We start from the raw sequence: 23004 nt of genomic DNA, 5'->3' as shown, positions 1-23004 counted from the left end.
TTACACATATTGGAGGGCAAAACTGAGGGGGAGCAAATGTCCAATTGAGTACAAAAATCGGATGGAAGAAGTGAATGGGCACAAGAGTAATGAGGGTATGAAGAAGAGAAGACTTATGTAAGAATTAGATGCCCTTTTCATTTAAGTCAGTGTCTAAGAATGCAAAACATTTCCAAGTTCTCAATTTTCTTTCCTTCTTATAATTACAATGGATCTTGTCATAGATATCTATATCTCACAATTATTACATTCTATTATAAGTGTGTTTTCACGCCACCAATAATACAGTTGCCTTTTGACCCTCGATTATAGTGTTTAGTAAAAGTGAAATGTGAGAACCCAGGGGTGCGTCAGCCCATGGGTCCAATGCCCTTTAAGCATATTAATATCTTACGGAGTTCGTCTTGTTTTCCAATCTTGCCTGAAGCTGAGGGAAAATGTGAAGTGTTTTAGAAGGTTAGACAATTTAACATTTCAGTGACTTGGGAGAATATTAATTTCTAACTGCTTGAGCACGCTATAAAAAATAAATTTTAACCTTTACATGGAACAAGTATTAACTGTTCTTCAGAGGTTATGGAGATAATTGCTGAATTAAAAGGAGTACTTTCTGCCTAAGTAAGCACAAGATTATATATTTTAAGAGGTTTTATCATACATCTTTTCTATCATCTGGACTATACTTCTGAGTGGAGACAGAAGGAAAGGTTTAGGTCTAGTTGAAGTCCAGACATGTACTTGAATCGTGCTGGTTTGTGAACTTATATATCTCTTTCACAATGATGTGCTAACCATTTTATGCATTTGGTATAGTGATATGATGGTGCACATAGCAGTAGACGTGACACATTTCCTCATGGAAGTTACAATTAAATGGGGTGGACAGATATTCATCACACAAGAGAACTGTATGTAAAAGTAGAACAGTGATAATTAGTCCTAAAGAGGGAAGTATGATCTTTTAAGGCTATGTATTAGGGGAAACAGGTTAGAGGAGGCCCTAAGGCAGAGTAACCGAAGGCTGAGGGTGGAGATGTGATATGGAAGAATATTCTCGGCACAGTCAACCAGTGAGCAAAGGTGTGAGGCCAACGTGTGGGTGGAGAGCAAAGAAAGAAACAGGAGGGAAGCCAGGAGACACAGGCACCAGCCAGGCCCTGCCGGCCCACGAGCCAACTAGCGTGAAGGAGGGCACAATATGATCAGGTGTATTTTTTGAAAAAAATCATTCTGATTAGACTAAGGAAGTAGGGAAGAGTAGATGTGAGAAAAGAAGTTAGAATGCATAATGTTGACCTAATTTCTGATTTTAGAATTCAGTTTCCTAATATCCGATGCAACATTCTCCAAGCATTCCAGTATGTAGGAAGTAAGTGCTGGGCACTGACAAAATATAACGAGAGGTTCCCTGCATCCAAGTAGCTCACTGTGTAGGCTATATTTACACAGATAAATAGAGTTCAAGTCGTCATGCAGTTCGTTGTAAGAAGGTACAGACATGCATGGGTGCAAAGCACGCAGACCAGGAGAGCACCAGTCTCCCAAACCCGAGAGAAACAGAACGGAAGATGGAGAAAAATTTAGAAGTTGATACTATAAGTTAGTGAACTCCTTTATTGTAACCTTCACTGTGGTGTGTGTCAGATACATATGCAGACAGTTAACCTGGAACATGCTTTTTACTGAATCTCCTTGGCAGTATTTTAGTCTTATTTTCCTAACCCACTTCCCAGCGGCTAACGGTAGAATTATTTACCCAGAACTAAACAGAATTCTGCAGATATAATCTGATCACCACAAAATGCTGCCAACTTCTAAATGAGGCTACTTACATTAAAGAACAACTTCTTCCATTCATGTATTAACATATTTCAAATACTGAGTCTGGGGTTCATTTTAAACCACTCAGTCATGTATACTACCATCAGGCCAGTTTTCCCCATCCTTAAAAATCTGTAAAAGGTTTTTGTTTTCATTTGCAAGACTATATGTAAACCTGTTAAATATCAGTTTCTTAAGATTAACCCATTGTTTATAGACTTCTTCCAAAAGGTTAGTGCCTGAATTTCATTTAATTCAACAGTATTTTTACTGAGCACAGACCTTCTAAAACTGTAAGCCCCATAAGGGCAGTGATCTTATTCTGCACAGATATATCTAGAGCACAAAAAACAGTATCTGATACTAAGATTGCAATAAATATTTGTTAAATTGACAAAGTACGGGCAAGCTACTATGGAGATATGCAGATAGCTCTTGCCATTAAGTTCAGTATTTTATATAAGAAAAAAATTATTATATAATGCAACTATATAGCATTATAACATACACTAAGAAAATATGTATAGGAAGGTACAGCCAGGATGCTCAGAGAATGCAGACAAGATGACACTAAGTTAAGACCTGAAGGATGAGCCAGCCTTCACCAAGAAACTTATAAACATTCAGAATTTCTTATTAGTCATAAAATACTTGTCTAAATCTTCACTATTCAACATGGTAGCCATGAGCCACAAGCGGTGAACAAGCATTTGAAATGTGGCTATTGCTAGTTAAACTGTGAGTTGAGATGTGCTCTAAGTGTAAAATGTCCATGTGATGTTGAAGACTTAATTTGTTAAGTAAAATATATTAATAATTTTATTGACACATGTTAAAATTACGATAGTTTATACTACATTAAATTAAATATATTATTAGCATTTATTTCACTTTTTTAAAAGTTTTTGCTAATGGGGTTCCTTGAAAAATTTTAATTACATGTGTTTCACACTTGTGAATCACGATGTATTTCTTTTGGACAGTTGATCTAAACAAAAGATTTGGGAATACTAGAAAACTCTTAACTGCATATGGTCTTAAGGTATACTACTCTTATAGTAGGAGATTTTATTGCCAAATGACATATTGAATGGTGAAAATTATTATACTACAATTATTATGTATTTATTAGGTGTAACTGAAAAATGACCTAAATGAAAACTTGCTAGCACAATCAGACTACAAGTTCAGTAATGTTTTATAATTATCCACATCAATGGGCAAGTAAACTTAGCTTTTAAATAACTTCTACTTCCCCCTGCCTGTTTCCTCCTCTCCAAAATGGAAATAATAGTACTTACTTCAAAGAAAATGTCTCACAGTAACTTTACAAAGATTGCGTTTATATTTGTATAGTACTTAAATAGTGCTACACATAGTAAGCACTATGTGATTTTGTTAAAATTTTTGTTTTTCTAAATTTCTGTAATAAATTCTTAGTTCAGTTCCTATCTTTGTGGTCTTGCTAAAATTTGAGTCATATAAGTGGTGCACAGAAAGAAACATACATTTTACCATTCGTACACGTGTGATTTTGATAACCCTCAGTTAATTTAGTTAATGTGTTTGGTATCTACTCTCTTCCATTTATTGGGTGGTATAATAATGAATAATAGAGATACCAGGCCTATTCATGAGGGGCTTAAAATACGTAACAAAGGTAGTAAAATAAGCAGTAGAGTGCGATAAGTACTATTCACTGATTCCCCAAAATATTTTTCCTCCTGGGTGCCCTATGCTAGGCCTTGAAAATATAATGGTTTTAAAAAGATATTAAGGTCATTACTCTCAAGGTGCTTTTATATTTGAGCAAGGTAAACATTTACTAATTGTGATATGTGCTACAAAGGAAACACACAGGTTCATGATAAAGACCCATGGGCATGAGGAACACCTAATTTAATCGGTGGGTGAGGACATCCCCTCTTTGAAGGTAATACTGAGCTGGGGCATAAAGAATAGTATGAGACCAACAGGTGAAGGGAAGCAGAAAGAAGGTTTCAGGGACATGGGGGCATGTTTGAATCTCATGGAAAAACAGGCCATGTGGCTCTTCCTACTGGGAGAGTGAAGGCTCAGATAGCCTGATGCCATCAAGAGGTGAGCAGGTGTCAGCATGTGCCTTGCTTTGTGGGCTGTGAGGAACATCTGGATTTCATGTAAGTATATGTGACACTTCTGAAATGCTTCAAGCAAAGAAATTATGTTTTAAAAAGTGAAATGATAGGAAAAATACAGGGGTACTAGTGCATTCGCGCTGTGATCACAGATGGATGTCACTGGAAATGACATCTAAGCAAAAGATTCAAAGGATGAGAGAAGTCAACTTATCATTTTGTCTGGATTTATGTGCTGTGTAATCAGATAGATCCCCAGTAACAGAGGGCCAAACTTTGTGCACTTATTTGTAGTCACAAAGAATAAAGATTTGTAATTAAAGTGTATGATTGAGATAAACTAGATATCAAATACAGCATTTTTAACTGAAATTTAAACTGAATTTTAAAGTATCCGTAGTCTCAACTGCAATAATTTTTCTCTCTTTAGACTCTAAAAATCATATATTCTTATCTTTTTTTCTTGAGCCCATGTATAACTCCAGGGCTATTAATCTGAAAATATAATCTAAATGCTTTTAACCTGTGCCATATCAATTTTCCAGAAAAATTAGAGAAATAGGCTGGATCTCAAAAGGCCTAAAACTGTAGAATGTTATGGGAAAATTCAGGTCCACTACTTATGGATAAATAACAAAATGTAATGTTCTTCTCTACTACTGAGTACATTTAAACATTCATGGATTCATTCAGTATGCATGTATCATATGCCTTCTCTACTTCACATCCGCATTTTATGAGATGCCATGTATACAATGATGAAATAATGCTTGGTCATTGCCTCCAAAAGCAGGAGTCCACCAGAGGAGATAGACAAAGAGACAAACCAATCAGCCCATGAACGATGCTCTAAGACTGTTTTACACAAGGTGTTATGCAGCCCCTAGGAACAGTACCCAGCTTGGACTCAGAAGCAAAGGAAGTAAGTCTTGACTACAAAAAAAGAGTTACTATTTGTGGATTCTGGGGAGAGGTATTCCAGGGAGAAGGAGCAAAGCATATAAGAAGAGGTAAAACAAAGCAGGATGAGTCTGAGAAAGTGCAACTCTGCAATTTAACTGAAGTACACTGTGAGTGGAGAGAGAAAAGGCTGAACTGGGAGGGAGCATTTAGGTCATAGACAGAACGTGATTCTAGTCTGTAGACAATGGCGAGACACAGAGAAGGTGACTCTAGTCTGTAGACAATGGCAAGACAGAGAAATCTTATTTTAGGCTGGGCACGCTGCAATCACATTTGCTTTTAAAAAGCTTACTCTCTCTGTGGTCCTGGATTGGAGCTGACAGAGACTGGGGAAATTACCATAATTCAGGGGCAGAAAGATGGACAAAATCAGGTGCAACATCAAGGGAGAGAAAGACAGATTCAAGAACCAAAGTAAAATTAACAGCACTTAGGGACTGATTGGCTATGGAGGATGGAATAGACAGAAGAGTGAAGGCTGACTGATTACACCCAAAAAACACTTAAGTAGGCACTAAATCAAGGTAAGAGATAGGAATGTAGGACGATTGTTCAGTGTATGATAATTTCAGATTTCTCATGTCAGCAGTCCACCAGAACAATGACTGTACCTATCTAGATCTGCTGTTTAAGATCCAAACCAGAGATTTGCAAAACATATGCATATATGAGATACTGTTTTTCATGTCTCAAGACAGGAAGAAGTTTAATCACAACTGAAATTGATCCTTCCTTTTCCCAGAACAAGTATCACAAAATTCCTCTCCATTAAATATGTGAGTTAGAATGATTCCATTTAAGGCTCACGTGAGACAGAAAAACTGACCTAAGTACAATGAATATTTTATGCCCAAAGGCAATTGGTATATTTTGGTTGTAATGAAGCATAATCTCATCTTTAACATACTCCCAACCTTGAGAGAACATGTTTAGAATCGTGTAAGTGGAGGACATTTTAAATTAGACACTCAGAGTTCACCAAAGACGTCCTAAAGTCACTATGTGAGACAAAGATGGAGTTGCCCTATCCACAGATCTATAGGTGCTTCCAGAGACACACAGGTCTTTCAGATTAGAAAATACATAGGGAAAAATACCTTATAAAGGACATCCAGAAGGCAGTCTGGGCTGTGTTTGGGTCCTGGGTCTGACACCTTATAACATTGTACATGTCTCCGCTAATATACAGTTCTCTCATACAAAAAGTAGGAATAGCAATAACAATACTTAATAATACCTGCTTAGGAAATATGAGAATTAAATTAGGCAACACTTGTAAAGCACTTAGTATGAACTTGTTCAGTGTAATTCATTGTTTAGAATAAAAGAAACACATCTGCTATCATAAATTAGCAACTATAGTCTGCCTGTTATTACCACTAGGACTGCTATGTCAAATATGTTCTTTCATTACAGATTACGATGGGGATTTATCTTTTACGTATTGCCCTCATTATTTTCTCTGCAATTTAACATTTTTTGCTTAAGTAACACTATCACTTACAAAACCAGGAAAATAGTTTCCTGTTGAACCAAATCATGAATGGTCTCCACAGTTAAGAGCAGAGCAAATACCGTTTAGGTCTTGGTAGATCAGGGAAGAAAAGTGAAAAGGTGCATGACAGCTAAACATCCAGCTGGCTACCCTGGACACACTGGAACTGGAAAAGCTTGAATTCCATGTAGTAGACAGTGGTTTCCACAAATGCCTTCTCAAACCTGGAGGTGGGCCAGTCTAATTAATCCCCACTGTGTCTGAAGAGCTAGAGGGGATGTTATAGGACTTCAATTACTTGGACCTAAAGGTTGAAATAGGGAAAGAACAAAACTTAATATATAGTCAATTCAGTGGCAGTTTTAGTGAACAGGAAAAAGCTCCTCTGTACAGACTAACAGAAAGAAACTAGCTGTAATATTCTCTGAATAGATGTGCAATATTTAACATTGACACCATACATTAAAACAAAACAACTGAAATACTTTCCAGTTATTTCTGGAAAAACCACTGAAGTAATTATTTAAGGTCAGTCATTCATAGATTTTGGGTTTTATTTTTTAAGTGCTTTCAGCCTGGTAGGAAAAAAACTGGGTATATCAACAATTACAAATTTTACTATGACAGGACTTCCCTGGTGGTCCAGTGGTTATGACTCGATGCTTCCAATGCAGGAGACATGGGTTCGGTCCCTGGTCAGGGAACTAAGATCCCATATGTTGTGAGGCATGGCTAAAAAAATAAATTTAAAAAATTTTAAAAAATTATGTGAAAATGCATAATGAAATTTTTGTTGGAGTAAAATAGTTATTCAAGCCTTAGATTACTAAACTATCTTGCCATATATTGATGACATTTTTCTACATGAAAAATAATTGCGGCATCTGCTTGATAATTTTATCATGCACTTTGAATATGAAAATAACATCTCCCGTTCAAGTGTACTCAGTGTAAATAAAGGAAACCTCATGTTCTGATTTTTGGATCATCTCAGAGAATTCAGGTGCACATAAATTATAGAGGATGACAGCAAGAGTGAGAAGGAGAGAGAAATCAGAAAAGAATTCACCCATAAACTTAGAAGAATACAAATACAGGTGAAGACCGACAAATCCAATTTCACTTCAAATCTTGAGAAAAAAAAAAGAACTACATGTGAACAGCTTTTAAAAAAATACTTGCAAGGTGTATTTCTTTTAGTTTAATCCAAAAGCAGTGATTGAGAAAAGGAGACCTAGAATCTGATGACTTAACAGCCACTAAATTATACCTCTTTTTCCTCCTCTGCAAAGGGCTGGAAATGATTTCTGTGATGCCTCCCAGTAATATTCTGAAACCTTCAGTACACCCCCTTCTATGTTACAAGTAGCTTTAATTTATCACATCAGTGGAACACAAACTTGGCATGTAGTGAAGCATGCTTTTTTTAGGCGTCTAAAGTGCAGATGTGTCCCCAGTTTCACTCTTAAATTGAACTTGATCCTCAAATTCTTCTCCCCTCTTCACCTTGCTTTTTTCTAACAATATTTGTTCGGAACCCTGAAAAGGAATGAGTTACAAACACTGGTGCCTAGTGTCTAGAAAGGAGGTGTTGTAAAAAATGAGTCATTTGTGCATCAGAAGTCAGGTTCATACCAGGCTGTGCATCCCATCTGCACCCCTGAGTACTGGCTCTGGCACCTGTCATAAAAACCCAGAGCCTATAACAGAAGAGACAGAAGCAAAAGAGTAAAAGGTCCTGGTTATCTGCTCTAAAAAGTTAATCAGGTGGCAAGATACTCTTTCTGAACTGAAATGCTAATATTTGAACATACAGATTACTAGGCAGAATCCTTACTGGGAAGAGGCAGAATCCTTACTGGGAAGAGGAAGCTGTAGACAGAAGCATTGGGTTCCAAACTGTATTTCAGTACAACAGGCTCTGTTTTGACTTGTTGTTCTTGTAGAAACTTTAAAAAAAATGAATAAACTATGGAACATAAACATTTGATTTTTAGAAGTGCAAGAGGCGTTCCTCAACTAGTGTCTCTATAAGGAAAATGCTCAAATTTAACAAAAAGACTAGTCCTACTTAAAATCCCCCAAACCTATGACTTTACCCTGAAATGTATGTATGTATGTACACACACACTCATATCTATCATATGCAAGAATGAAGTCTAATACAACTATTTCACTTACTTTCAGTAACAGCTACATAATTATTTTAAATGAATTAGAATCACCAAGAAATATAAATTGCAAGGTCACAGATGAAAGTATTTTCTAAAATGAAGTAGGCTTCATTAGAGGGACACCCTTTAAAAACAAAAAAGTTAACTGCTGTGCATGATTAAATTCTAGGTAATACAATTTTATCTTACTCCTTTGAAATCAGGTATAATCTAAACTGGCTGTGATAAGCTAGTCAAGTTCAAAAGGAGTCATCCACACATCATCTACCTATGTCCTTTTTGGACATAGGGCCAGTACCAGTCCCTCCCCCTAGGAAGTCTGCACAAGTCCCTGGACCATCCTCACCCACCAGGGGGCAGACACCAGAAGTAAAAGGAACTATTAATACAAACCTGCAGCCTGCGGAAAGGAGACCACAAACACATAAAACATTAAAACAACATTAAACACACCAACATTCACATTATAGAGATCCCAGAAGTAGAAGAGAAAGGGCCTGAGAAAATATTTGAAGAGATTATAGCTGAAAACTTCCCTAATATGAGAAAGGAAACACTCAAGTTCAGGAAGCACAGAGAGTCCCATATGGGATAAACCCAAGGAGTAACATGCCAAGACACACATTAATCAAATTGACAAAAATTAAATACAAAGAAAAAATATTAAAAGCAGCAAGGGAAAAACAACATACAAAGGAATCCCTATAAGGTTATCAGCTGATTTCTCAGCAGAAACTCTGCAGGCCAGAAGGGAGTGGCATGATATATTTAAAGTGATGAAAGGGAAAAACCTACAACGAAGAATGCTATATACCCAGCAAGGCTCTCATTCAGATGCAACAGAGAAATCAAAATTTTTACAGACAAGCAAAAGCTAAGATAATTCAGCACCACCAAACCAGCTTTACAACAAACACTAAAGGAACTTCTCTAGGCAGGAAAGAAAAAAAAAATGTGGCCACAACTAGAAACGAGAAAATCACAAATGGGAAAGCTCACCACTAAAGGCAAACGTACAGTAAAAGTAGGAAATCATCTACACACAAATATGTTATCAAGACCAGCAACCATGAGAAGAGGAGGGTACAAATACAGGAAATGGGAAATGCATTTGAAATTAAGAGACCAGAAACTTGAAACCTCCTCTCTCTCTCTCTCTCTCTCTCTCTATATATATACACACATACATACATATATATATAACTATATCAAAACCTCATAAGAACTGCAAACCAAAAACAAGATACACACGAAAAAGAAAAAGGAATCCAAACACAATGCTAAAGATAGTCATCAAAGCACAAAAGAGAACAAAAAAATGAAACAAAAAAGACCTAAAAAAACAATTCCAAAACAATTAACACATGGCAATAAGAACATACATATCAAGAATTACCTTAAATGTAAATGGATTAAATATTCCAACCAAAAGACAGACTGGTTGAATGGATAGAAAAATAAGATCTGTATATATGCTGTCTACAAGAGACCCACTTCACATCTAGGAACACATACATACTGAAAATGAGGGTATGGAAAAAGGCATTTTCATGCAAATGGAAATCAAAAGAAAGCTGGTATAGCAATACTCAGACAAAATAGACTTTAAAGACTTACAAGAGACAAGGAAGGACACTACATAACGATCAAGGGATCAATCCTAGATGAAGATATAACAATTGTAAATATATATGCACCCAACATAGGAGCACCTCAATATACAAGGCAAATTCTGACAGCCATAAAAGGGGAAACCGACAGGAACACAATAATGGTGGGGGACTTTAATACACCACTTACACCAATGGACAGATTGTTCAGACAGAAAATCAGTAAGGAAACACAGGCCTTAAATGACACATTAGACCAGATGGACCTAATTGATATTTATAGGACATTCCATCGAAAAGCAGCAGAATACACTTTCTTCTCAAGATGGACCACATCTTGGGCCACAAATCAAGCCTCAGTAAATTTAAGAAAACTGAAATCATCTTTTCAAACAACAATGCTATAAGATTATAAATTTACAGGAAAAAAACCCTAAAAAACACAAACATGTGGAGGCTAAACAATATGTTACTAAACAACCAATGGATCACTGAAGAAATCAGGAAATAAAAAAAAATACCTAGAGAGAAATGACAACAAAAACATGACGATCTAAAACTTATGGGACACAGCAAAAGCAGTACTAAGAGGGAAGTTTATAGCAATAAAATCTTACCCTCAGGAAACAAGAAAAATCTCAAACCTAACCTTACACCTAAAGCAACTAGAGAAAGAACAAACAAACTCTAAAGTTAGTAGAAGGAAACAAAACATAAAGATCAGAGCAGCACAGGGAACTCTATATTCTGTAATAACCTTTATGGGAAAAGAATCAAAAAATGAAGAAAAATCTCCATTCTTTTATATATATATAATAAAACAGATTCACCTTGCTGTACACCTGAAACTAACAACTATATACCAATAAAATTAAAAACCAAACAGAAAACACCACAAAGAAAAATCTTTATCTTCTCGTCTAGGTTATCCAGCTACTATAAAATACACAACTTACCTCTTATTAATATTTTTTGAAACCTGATAGAGAAATAATAAGCACTTTGCAATGGTTCCATATTTTTCAACTTACTTAGTCCCTTATACTCTAATTAGACTTTAATTGGGAATTATTTGCCATTTCTAATGAATTTCTAAAAGTTTTGGCAATCTAGGTGAAGCTATATGAAAAAAAGTTTATTTCCTTCTAGATTTATTTGGCTAGCTGAAGTTATAGAAGATAATAGCTTCCATTTTTATGAGATCATTTACACAGTGTATTAGTGAGTATGTCTTAGCTTGGTTAATAGGTTGAGAACTTGCTTCATTGATAACACTTAAAATTTACTCAATGTTCACTAGATGGTTGGCACATGAATTATCTCATTTAATTTTCACAACAAGCTTATGCGTCTAGTTCTATTCTTTTCCCCTTTGAGATTAAGAAGCTAGCCTTAGAAGAAGTAATGTTTTCCTGGTGAAGAGCTAGTACATATTGGAGGCAGTCATAAAAGCTAGGTTTTATCGAACTCCATAAATCTTGTTTTTAAACATTATACAGTTATGACTCCCATTGCTAAATTCTGCATTTACAAAAATATAAGTGAATTTAGAAATTATATTAAACCCCAAGAAAACACAGAGTACAGGCTCAGATGCAAAATTAAATGCTTACTGTCCTTGCTGTAGGAAGGTACACTTTGCCCTCACAGAATGTAAAGGAATAAACCCATTACCCAATGCCCATGTTGGATACCTCCCAATTTTTAAAAGGATGCTGCATAATCTCTTATAAAACTGCAATTCTAATATGAGTTATAAATCTAACCTAACCACATAACAAAGTGATCATGGAAAAGTATAATTAAATGTAAATTCTTCTTGGGAAATTTTGCCCTGCTGAAATTTCAAACCTTTTAAGATTCGCAAATAATTATAAAACCCACCTTAAATCTTAAGAGAGGTAGGATGTAAAGCCATCATTTCTTTCTTTTTAAGCCCCCATATTCATTGGTCTTTTTTCATTATGTATTTCAAACACACAGGCAAGAATAGAGACTAATATAAAGAGTGTTCATGTCTTAAGGAATTAAATATCATAGATTCCACCCAAGGCCATTATTTCTAAAATAAGCATATTATCAAAGCAACATAGAAAAAATTCTCTTTACTCTAATACAGTTCCCGGAATTCTAAAGCAAACAGCTGGGAGATATAGTAAGTGTTTTAAAAATCTTGAAAAAATTCAATTTTAAACATAAGCCATTTATCTTCACTTTTTAAATAAATGAAATTGATAATTTTTCTGAGTTATCACTGGAAAGTGTGGCCAGTGATCATAGATTGCTCTGTGACCCAAATACCATGGATTAGAATATCTGCATATGTTCTCAAAAGGTATGAAGAGGAAAAGAAAAAAGTTCTGACCTATGGTGGTGTGACTGCTCTTACAGAGCAAGCATTGCAAACAGTACCTACCCAGTAACGTCAGGACACAGGCCAGTATTGCGATCAGGGCTCCCGTGCTGAGGCCAGCAGGGAGGACGTAGGCCTCGGCGTTGCAGGTCTGGGCTACCCCATCTGCATCACAGTCACAGACACGGATGGTGAGGGTGTTGGTGCTGCTAAGTGAAGGTGATCCACTGTCCACGATGAAGACTGGCAGATAATAAACAGATTGCTCCTGTCTCCGGAAGCCATTTCTCCTGGTGAGAATTGAGGCTGTGTTGTCTAGAGTAAAGAAAGCAAATGCATGGAACACAAGATTTCTGATGGACTCTGTCCCACCAAACTTTAAGGACCTAAATGTAAGGCCAGAAACTATCAAACTCTTAGAGGAAAACACAGGCAGAACCCTCTATGACATAAATCACAGCAAGATCCTTCTTGACCCACCTCCTAGAGAAATGGAAATAATAACAAAAATAAACAAATGGGACCTAATGAAACTTAAAAGCTTTTGCACAGCAAAGGAAACCATAAACAAGACGAAAAGACAACTCTCAGAATGGGAGAAAATATTTGCAAATGAAGCAATGAAGGATTAATCTCCAAAATTTACAAGCAGCTCATGCAGCTCAGTATCAAAAATCAACCCAATCCAAAAATGGGCAGAAGACCTAAACAGACATTTCTCCAAAGAAGATATACAGATTGCCAACAAACACATGAAAGAATGCTCAACAACATTAATCATTAGAGAAATGCAAATCAAAACTACAATGAGATATCATCTCACACCAGTGAGAATGGCCATCATCAAAAAATCTACAAACAATGCTGGAGAGGGTGTGGAGAAAAGGGAACCCTCTTGCACTGTTGGTGGGAATGTAAATTGATACAGCCACTATGGAGAACAGTATGGAGGTTCCTTAAAGAATAAAAATAGAACTACCATACGACCCTGCAGTCCCACTACTGGGCATATACCCTGAGGAAAACAGAATTTAAAAAGAGTCATGTACCAAAATGTTCATTGCAGCACTATTTACAATAGCCAGAACATGGAAGCAACCTAAGTGTCCACTGACAGATGAATGGATAAAGATGTAGCACATATATACAATGGAATATTACTCAGCCATAAAAAGAAACGAAATTGAGTTATTTGTAGTGAGGTGGATGGACCTAGAGACTGGCATACAGAGTGAAGTAAGTCAGAAAGAGAAAAACAAATACTGTATACTAACACATATATATGAAATCTAAAAAAAAAAAAAAAAAAAAAAATGGTTCTAAAGAACCTAGCCAGGACAGGAATAAAGACACAGATGTAGAGGTGGACTTGAGGACACAGGGAGGGAGAAGGGTAAGCTGGGACAAAGTGAGAGTGGCATGTACATATATACATGACCAAACGTAAAAGATAGCTAGTGGGAAGCAGCCACATAGCACAGGGAGATCAGCTCGGTGCTTTGTGACCACCTAGAGGGGTGGGATAGGAAGGGTGGGAGGGAGACGCAAGAGGGAGGGGATATGGGGATATATGTGTATGTATAGCTGATGCACTTTGTTATACAGCAGAAACTAACACACCATTGTAAAGCAATTATACTCCAATAAAGACGTTAAAAAAATAAATTAATTAAAAAAAACTTTATCTGACTTAAGTCACTCTCCTTAGCTTCTTTTGACAGAGAGCTGTATTTCCAAATATTGGTTCATGTGAATACATTTTAATACATTTATGTCATGCTATATGGTTATATCCAAAGAAACAGTTATAAAGTAAAACTGAATGGGGAAATGTTTATACATCATTTATTACATTACCTGCAACTCTGTAAAAATTACGTATACCTTTTTACTAATCTTAACATTTCAAACCATATGCTTATAAAGAAGATAATAAAAATTAACAGGTTAAGTATTTTTGCATCATCATCAGATAGCATAGGTGAAATTTCCAATCCATCTTTTCTTCGACAAGTTCCAAGCCCAATATAGAAGTAAGTAAAATAAGCCACTCTAGTTTTAATTAAAATGAATATGCATAGATAGTCAAAAGAGGAATTATTGGGTAATTTTTAAAAATCCGTACTGGTACATAGGGTTACCAAAACACCATGTATATAAACATTTTGTCAGTGATAAAGTAGGTCATTAGTGTTTAATTTATAATATATTCAATATTCTGTTTCATCTAACCTATTATGGTAATTATGAAACTTAACAGTGATCAGTAAGTCTGTATGACACAACTGTGATTTCTATATCAGAAATAGATTTCTTAATCTGCTAACAATCTGTCCAGTTAACTTGTCTTAATTAATTAATAATGGAATTTATGTGATTTTAAAATTTAGAGCAATTAATGAAAATATAATGGAAAAGAAGGAACACCAGGACCATAGTTTTACCCAGTGTGCTTTATCCAGTGACATGAAAGAATGAACAATACTCTAATGAAAGAGCAAGCTGAAATCTGTTCTGTCTCGAACAGCACAGAACAGCAAGCGCACATGAGACTGGAATTGTAAAATGTAGTAGGAAGAAAAGTGTTTGGTTTTCAGATTCCAGCTGGTAGGTTTTTATGTAAACAAATCTTTTATTTTAAAATGTATGAATTCAAGAGTGTTCGTTGAAAAACTACACATGGAGTTGTTGAAGCATATTGTCTTGAGTATGTTTCTGTACCCTTGACACACCCCTAGTCTTTGCCTTACAACCATTCAGATGTTATACATATTTATGATTTGATACACAAAGTTTTTTCAGAGTTGTTGATTTGTAACCTAACATGCCTGACATCAAATCTCACACACACACACACACACACACACACACGACACGTTGAGGAGCACATGCTAAAATGCCCAATATCTGATGTATATGATTTTTAAATTTACAGCAATGTTCCCATGTTGAGGAACATAATGTTCACAAAAGAGATCATAAAATTCATCATGTTCTGTATGTGCTTCCTAAAATGGAAGTCAACGGATGAACTGACGTTCTTTCTTCCTATTCCTTATGTTTTCCTCCAAGATTCCCACAGATGAGGGAGCTCTAGGCTTGCCCTTGGGGAAATCTTTCAACTGTGTGGCTGTGTCAATGTCCTGGAAATCCAGCCATTTTAGTTCCTGTGCTGTCCTACAATCATGGTGGTACTGGATGATAACAAATGGGGGAAACGTTCAGACCCTTCTTGGGAAAATCATAAACTCCCCTCTCTGCATTTGTGCTGGATGAATGCAAATGCTGAGAATTGTCCTTTCCAACTATGATTAAGTCAGAGGGTTTGGGATTACCCACACAGAGAATGTGCTTCCTTTTATGTTACTACAGGAAAAAGACAGTATCCTCATTTAGCAGAGAGTGGGATCAGGAACATGTATTATTTTCAGATTGAATTTCTGAGGCCAAAGTTGAATTTCCTGCAGTAAAATAAGTGGTGACTTCAGGCAAAAGCATTATAATGTCCATCTCCTGAAAGCAAGTATTTTTAGAGAAGCCAGACTTAACTAACAAATTTCTACATTTTGTTTATCTGAAAGCTGAGTAACACATTCAAACTTGAAGAATTACATTTCCTATATTGTTGGGGTATAATCCTTTCTCTCTCTCTCTCTCTCTCTCTCTCTCTCTCTCTCTCGAGAGAGAGAGAGAGAGAGAGAGAGAGAGAGAGAGAGAGAGAGAGATGTATTCAAAATTAGACAATAGATAGCAAGTTCTCATGCTTCCTTTGAAAGTTTTTACAATTATCTATATACTGTCTCTATGTCTAGAAGTATATATATATGTTTATATAATTGAGCAAAACCAGAATCTACCTATAGGTATTTGTAATAATGTTTCTATAATGACATTTATAAAACTGATTAAGAGTGTTTATCTTTGAAGCAGAGAAACAGGATTTGGGAGGATAGGGAATTCTTCTTTTGTAATTTTATATTTCTTTGCATAAAGAGTATATTTGTTATTTGCATGGATTACTTTCATTTTTATGTTAAAAATAAAACGATAACTGATGTTGGCATTGAAATATTAAGTCAAAGTTGATTTAGGTTGAAATGTGTTGCCCAAATATTTTCCTAACCTCTCAGGTTATGCCTAGGTAGTATAATCCTTGTTAAGGCATTTAGCTGGTCCTCAACCATCCATAGATACTCCGCATAAAGAGCTTGGTACACAAGTAAGGAAGCAAATGTCTAGAAGAAAAGACAGAGAGAGATGGATCTGGCTTCCCCCCTTCTTTGGATTTAGGACTAAAATGATTTAAGTAGCAGTTCCTTCTTCATGACAGCAAATCCATAGATAAAAATTACTTAAGGGGCTCACCGCCCTTTAATTAATGTCCTCGCTGGTATGAAGAAAACAAAAATTACATTATCAGCATTCCTGAGTGAGAAAAAGTACTTGCTTAGAAAGCTTCTACCTGTTGCCTCCTCTGACGAAAAAAATTATACCTTACCTTTGTTATCTTTCAGTGAGAAGTTGTGGTTATTCGTTGCATCCATTGTTAAGCTGAAATAAAACTGGTGTCCATTGGATGGCTCATCTTTATCGACAGCACTGATTTTCTGGATAACCTAGGAACAGAGAATGTAAAACTTGAAAGCATGGTGTGCTCGGCTGTTTTGTGAGGCAGGACAGAGCAACTTTACACAGATGATAAATACCATCTTCCTGACTGAGCTGTGGGAGGAGAGGGGGCAGGTGGCAGTGTCAGGTGTACTAATATGAACCCAATCTAAAAAGGGCTCTGAAAATCAATCATGTCCTTTTCAAAATTCATATTTGAATTTACTTTTGTGAACCTCAGAAATAAGCTGTACCAACTGATTACACCATGTCAGTAAACATCACAGGACACTGAGAATGTGGATGAGTGGACCAAACCACAAGATTACACCACACTTAATTCTTACAACTTCAAGGTACCTAAGCCCCGCTGTGTAATGTGGGAAGCGGCCCAATCGAGCTTAACATGCCGTAACATGCTGTATTTCTCCTTAAAAAAGCCAAGCCCTTAACCGTTTAGCACGGCTTTTACAACGTTTACCTTTTCTTCCAGAGGAATTTTCATCATCCCAATTAAACAGAATTTGAAAGTTCCTTTAATATTAGTTTATGCTACACATCAAAGCGTGAGTTTTGCTGAAACATGCTGATTACATTTTATCTTAAAGCTGGTAGGATTTCAAAGGCAACCGCCGCTGGGCATCTTTAACGGAATCGCGAACGAGGAGCGTGGCGTTCTGGAGACACTCACCTGGCCTGGCTGGGCATTTTCACACACGGTGGTTTCATAGTCCATGGCAAATTCAGGGGCGTTGTCATTGATGTCAAGTATAGTGATGGCCACGTAGCCTCTTCCTATCTGAGATGGATTCTCTAATAAACGGGAAGACGTTTTATCATTTACAGGCACACCTCGTTCTATTGCACTTCACTTGAATGCGCTTTGCAGATACTGTGTGTTTTACAAATTGAAGGTTTGTGGCAACCCTTCATCGAGCAAGTCAATTGGTCCCATTTTTCCAATAACACTTGCTCACCTTGTGTCTCTGTCACATTTTGGTAATTCTCATAATATTTCAAACTTCATTATTATTATCATATGTGTTATGGTGATCTGCGATCGTGATCTTTGATGTTCCTAATGTTCCTACTATAACTTGCTGAAGGATCACACGACAGTTAGCATTTTTTGGCAATAAAGTCTTTTTTAAATAAAGTGTAAACATTTTTTTTAAGACATAATGCTATTTATTATATACTTAACCGATTACAGTATAGTATAAACACAACTTTCATATGCACTGAGAAACCAAAACATCTGTGTGACTCCTTCATTGTGATATTCACTTTACTGTGGTGCCCGGAACTGAACCCACAATATCTCCATGGTCTGCTTGTGCTCAGAGTAAAGCTATTACTCCAACCTCATCTTACTTAGGAAACTCATATTTAAAACGATTAGAATCAACCAAAAATGTTTGCCTCTCTAAAGCACAATCTAATAAGGAAATGACTAAGACTTGAATAAAATCTAGAACCACAACACTGTAGACTGGAGCCATGGAAACTCTGATACAAATGTCATACACACACACACAGTGACAAATAAGCCAGGAATTTCAATATTCTTCGATGCTAGAGCCGATTTTTATATGAATATGTGTATATATTATGTACCTACTACATATGTATATAACATGCACACAGTATAATTATGCATTGTTCTCTCAATGTTTTTCTTATCAAGGACCAAAATTAGTTCCGTATGAAAATGTAGAAATCTGGGTGTCTTGGTTAGAGATCAATTTACTATTTTTTAATAAACTATGGGACCAACCCCATGTCAGCGTAAATGCAGCACAAAGTATGACCACAAAACAAGCAGAAGCCCTCTGAGGGTAACTCAGGCCCATTATTTTATGGTAATAACCTCTTTTCACTAACTTTGTAAGTATTAGCGAATAAAGTTAGAGAATATAAATATTTCGCAGCTTGAAATTAGAAAATTTCAAAATTTTGCTGAATTCAAACAAACACCTAGTAAAATTCAAGTCACAACTGTAAACTCATGTCAACCCATTCTCCACTCTCAATGTCCTCCCCATCCTAATTTAACGTTAAACGTTACAACTTACGGCTCTCCATTGCAAGGACTGTGATATTATGAACAGCGTTTGTCTCTCGATCCAGAGATTTGGCAGTTGTAATAACTCCACTGTTGGCATCAATATTGAAGTATCTCTCCAAGTCTGTGTTTCTGTCAATTGAATACCTAATTGAATATTAAAAAAAAAAAACCAAACACTTCAATATTTTTTGTTTGATTATAATTTGCTGAATTTATTTCATTAATTGCACAGCCAATCACCAAATTCTGCTGACTCCACAATCTGTCATACTAACATAAAATATGTCTAGTTTAAGACTTCACCAGTGTTCCAGTTGATTCATAACCTGCTTGTCAGTAATCTCTGCTTTTCTGTCCAACAGTACAAAATAAAGACAATAGTATAATTATCTTCACAGTGGATTTGAATATGCCATTATAAACTCCAAACTGTGGCTCCTAAAAGACATTCTCATCAGATATAGTAGCCCTGGTCACGATCAGAGGTCCCTCTAAAAGGAAACATATGTAGACATCTAACCCATTCACATATACTTAGAAACATCTTTTGTTTTAATAACACCAGGTTGGTCTTAACCTTTCTGTTTTTATATTGCTCACTCAGGGGCCTTGACCAGGGTTCCACAGACATGTTTCAAAGCAGAACCCCTCAGTGTGGAGAAAAGGGAACCCTCCTACACTGTTGGTGGGAATGTAAATTGGTACAACCATTATGGAGAACAGTATTAAGGCTCCTTAAAAAACTAAATATAGAACTATCGTATGGTCCAACAATTCCACTCCTGGGCATATATCCAGAGAAAACCATAATTCGAAAAGGTACATGCACCCCAATGTGCATAGCAGCACTATTTACAATAGCCAAGACATGGAAGCAGCCTAAATGTCCATCAATACAGGAATGGATAAAGAAGATGTGGTACATATATACAATGAAATATTACTCAGCCATTAAAAAGAATGAAATAATGCCATTTGTAGCAACATGGATGGACCTAGAGATTATCATACTAAGTGACATAAGTCAGACAGAAAAAGACGTATATCATATGATATCACTTATATGTGGAATCTAAAAAAGTGATACGAATGAACTTGTTTACAAAACAGAAGCAGACTCACAGACTTTGAAAACAAACTTATGGTTACCAAAGGGGAAATGTAGGGGCAGAGATAAATTAGTAGTTTGGGATTAACATATACGATATAATCAACAAAGACCTACTGTATAGCACAGGGAACTCTACTCAATATTCTGTAATGACCTATATAGGAAAAGAGTCTGAAAAAGAATGGATATATGTATATGTATAACTGAATCACTTTGCTGTACACCTGAAACTAACACAACATTGTAAATCAACTATAATCCAAAATAAAATAAAATTATTTTAAAAAGTAGAATGCCTCAAATTACATAAATATTTTGGCATGTAAAGGATTTTCTCAAAATTATCTAAATATTAGTAAATAACTACCACTCTACTCATATTCTTGTTCAATTATGCTATTTTTTGATTCATATACAAAATTCACCCTTCCCTCATTAATGACTGTCTTCAAATGCCCTTGTCTTTCTAGGTGGGTGAAATAAGGACTCTCATTTAAAAACATAATTACACAAATGAACAAATGAACAAACATAAACACACCCAATTTCAGAAAGTATTCTGTTTCCATAGTAGTTCAACTACGAATCATCTACTACTAGTCTGCTATATAACAAGATGCAAGAAACTTAAAAAGGAAAGAGAAGGCATAGGAAAATGTTACCAAAAAACTGACCACAGATCAACAAATATTGTTTTTGTGCAGCAACAGGTATTTGAGAATATGACCAAGTTATTTTTGATGGCTTCTGTTTTCTTGATGGCATAGGAGACAAGGTTGTCAGCTGAGACAGAGAGGAGAAGGTGGTTTGAGGAGGAGAGAAAATTCCTTTTTTTTAGAAGAGACAAAAATGCATATACTAGGGAGAATATAATGGAATAGCTGAGCATCGTGGATTGCCCCTTTGAGACTTATGTCCATTGACTTAATGTAAAACCAGTCATCCCGTTTGTCTGTCTTGCTTTGTTCTCATCTAAGTATTCGAAGATGCATAAAAAGGAGAGGGTTGGGTTTAACCAGTCATGGACAATGAGAGGAGAGGAGGGTTAGGAGGATAAGGGTACCAACATGTGAGTGATGATAATGAAGGTCCACGGTCTCTAAGTTTGTAAGAGAGAACTGAGGAAATAAGAGAAGGCAGATTGACATCGAGAAGATTCTGGTAGCACCAATCGGTGGTGGGACTTTACCAGGATGCAGAATTGCTGGAGTGGGAAGTAGCTGACAGAGAATGAGATGCCTGAAGTCGATTTTCAACAGTAGTAGTGTATCTATGAGAGTTAGCAAGCCAAGGCTATGTTCATAAGAATCTATGACAAAACTGAGGCAGAGAAACAGATCACTAAAGCCAAGACGACCAAGAAAGTGAGAAGCCAAAAGTGACGGTGGGGAGAAATAAAATAATCTGCGTACTAAAATCCTCAACAAATCAGTGTGATTACTATATATTTGATGGTTGCTAGCAACATGAAAGATTTTGAGTAAAGTATGGTGATGCAGTCTACAAAAGAGTTGAGAGTTTGAAAGGGAAAAGAAAATTAAATAGTTTGAAAATGGCAAAGGCAGTACAAAATGTACTCGCCCTCACCTCCAGGATCTGTGCTACATGAGATATGAGAGGAAAAATAAATCTTGAGTTTCCCCATACCCCCTACTTAGCCTCCTTTTATTGTAGCTAAGTGTCTTTATTCAAATCAAAATCAAACCATTGTACTTGAGCTATCCACCCTATCTGCTGACCTCAAGAATGTTTTTCCTGGGATTTGGATCCTTTTCCATCTATATAGCTTTATTTGAATCAAAAACATGTGTGTTTTCTATTTTAAAAAACAAATTTCTTCCATTTGTGTCAAGTTCATCGTTGGCCTCCATATTGTCAAATCCATGGTTCACTTTTCTGTTCTTTTATTACTTTCTATCTCATTTAAATTTACCGCAATTGACCACTGATGACTCCTCAAAACACATTCTCCTTCTGCCTTTATTAATACCACGTATTCCCTGTTGTTCTCCTACCTCACTCTCTGCTCCTTTCAGTCACCTCGGCTAGTTTACCCTCCCCTTTGAGACCTCTGACTACTCACACTCCCCCGAAACCTTTCCCACGGATTCCCTTCTCTTCTTGGAAAAACACTTTTCCTTGCAACTTACAGAGTCCTATAGCTTAACTCACTTCTATATTTTTGATGACACCTACATTTATATAAAATCTCCTTGGCCAACCAAACTTACGTACTGAATTACTTAGTAGAACCACATAAATACACAATGTGCACTGAAATGTAACATGCCCAGACCAATGTTGTCTCCTAGCAACGCCCAAACCTCCTCCTCCCTCACGCGTTTCCACCTGAGCAAATGACACTACCAGTCACTTGCTTACTCAAACTAAAAACCTAGATTTGTTTTTCTTTCTTGTCCCTGCATCCAAGTTGTCAATAGTACTTGACGGTAGATATCATTCCAAGCTACCGCCTACTTTAGCCTAGACTTTGCATCTTTTTACTCCTTATCAACATACTTCAATTCTTATTGTCTACAATCTACTTCCCACACAACAGCCCTGAAAACAAGAAATGAGTTTATTTAATGTTAAAAATAGACTTTAATTTTCAATTACATAGAAGACCTAGATTTTCTCCTCTGAAATGTTGCTTTAGTCAAAACATTATATGCCAATATTTC

At 36.2% G+C, this 23004-nt stretch overlaps 1 protein-coding gene across 3 annotated transcripts in view; it reads right to left on the bottom strand.

Annotated features, from left to right (window-relative positions):
* CDH7 (cadherin 7) overlaps positions 1–23004 on the bottom strand; it is a 190210-nt gene that overhangs the window by 5397 nt on the left and 161809 nt on the right. For all 3 annotated transcript variants that reach the window (XM_019937195.2, XM_073790799.1, XM_033837830.2), the window contains 4 exons: positions 19217–19353; positions 17833–17954; positions 17032–17149; positions 12597–12848 (listed from right to left, as the gene is read on the bottom strand). In XM_019937195.2, coding sequence (XP_019792754.1) covers positions 12597–12848; positions 17032–17149; positions 17833–17954; positions 19217–19353 — 629 coding nt within the window. The remainder of the gene's footprint in view (positions 1–12596; positions 12849–17031; positions 17150–17832; positions 17955–19216; positions 19354–23004) is intronic.

This window comes from Tursiops truncatus, chromosome 13 (genome assembly GCF_011762595.2).
Source record: "Tursiops truncatus isolate mTurTru1 chromosome 13, mTurTru1.mat.Y, whole genome shotgun sequence".
NCBI classification, from domain to species: Eukaryota; Metazoa; Chordata; class Mammalia; order Artiodactyla; family Delphinidae; genus Tursiops; species Tursiops truncatus.
This window is presented reverse-complemented; position numbering and strand designations above follow the sequence as displayed.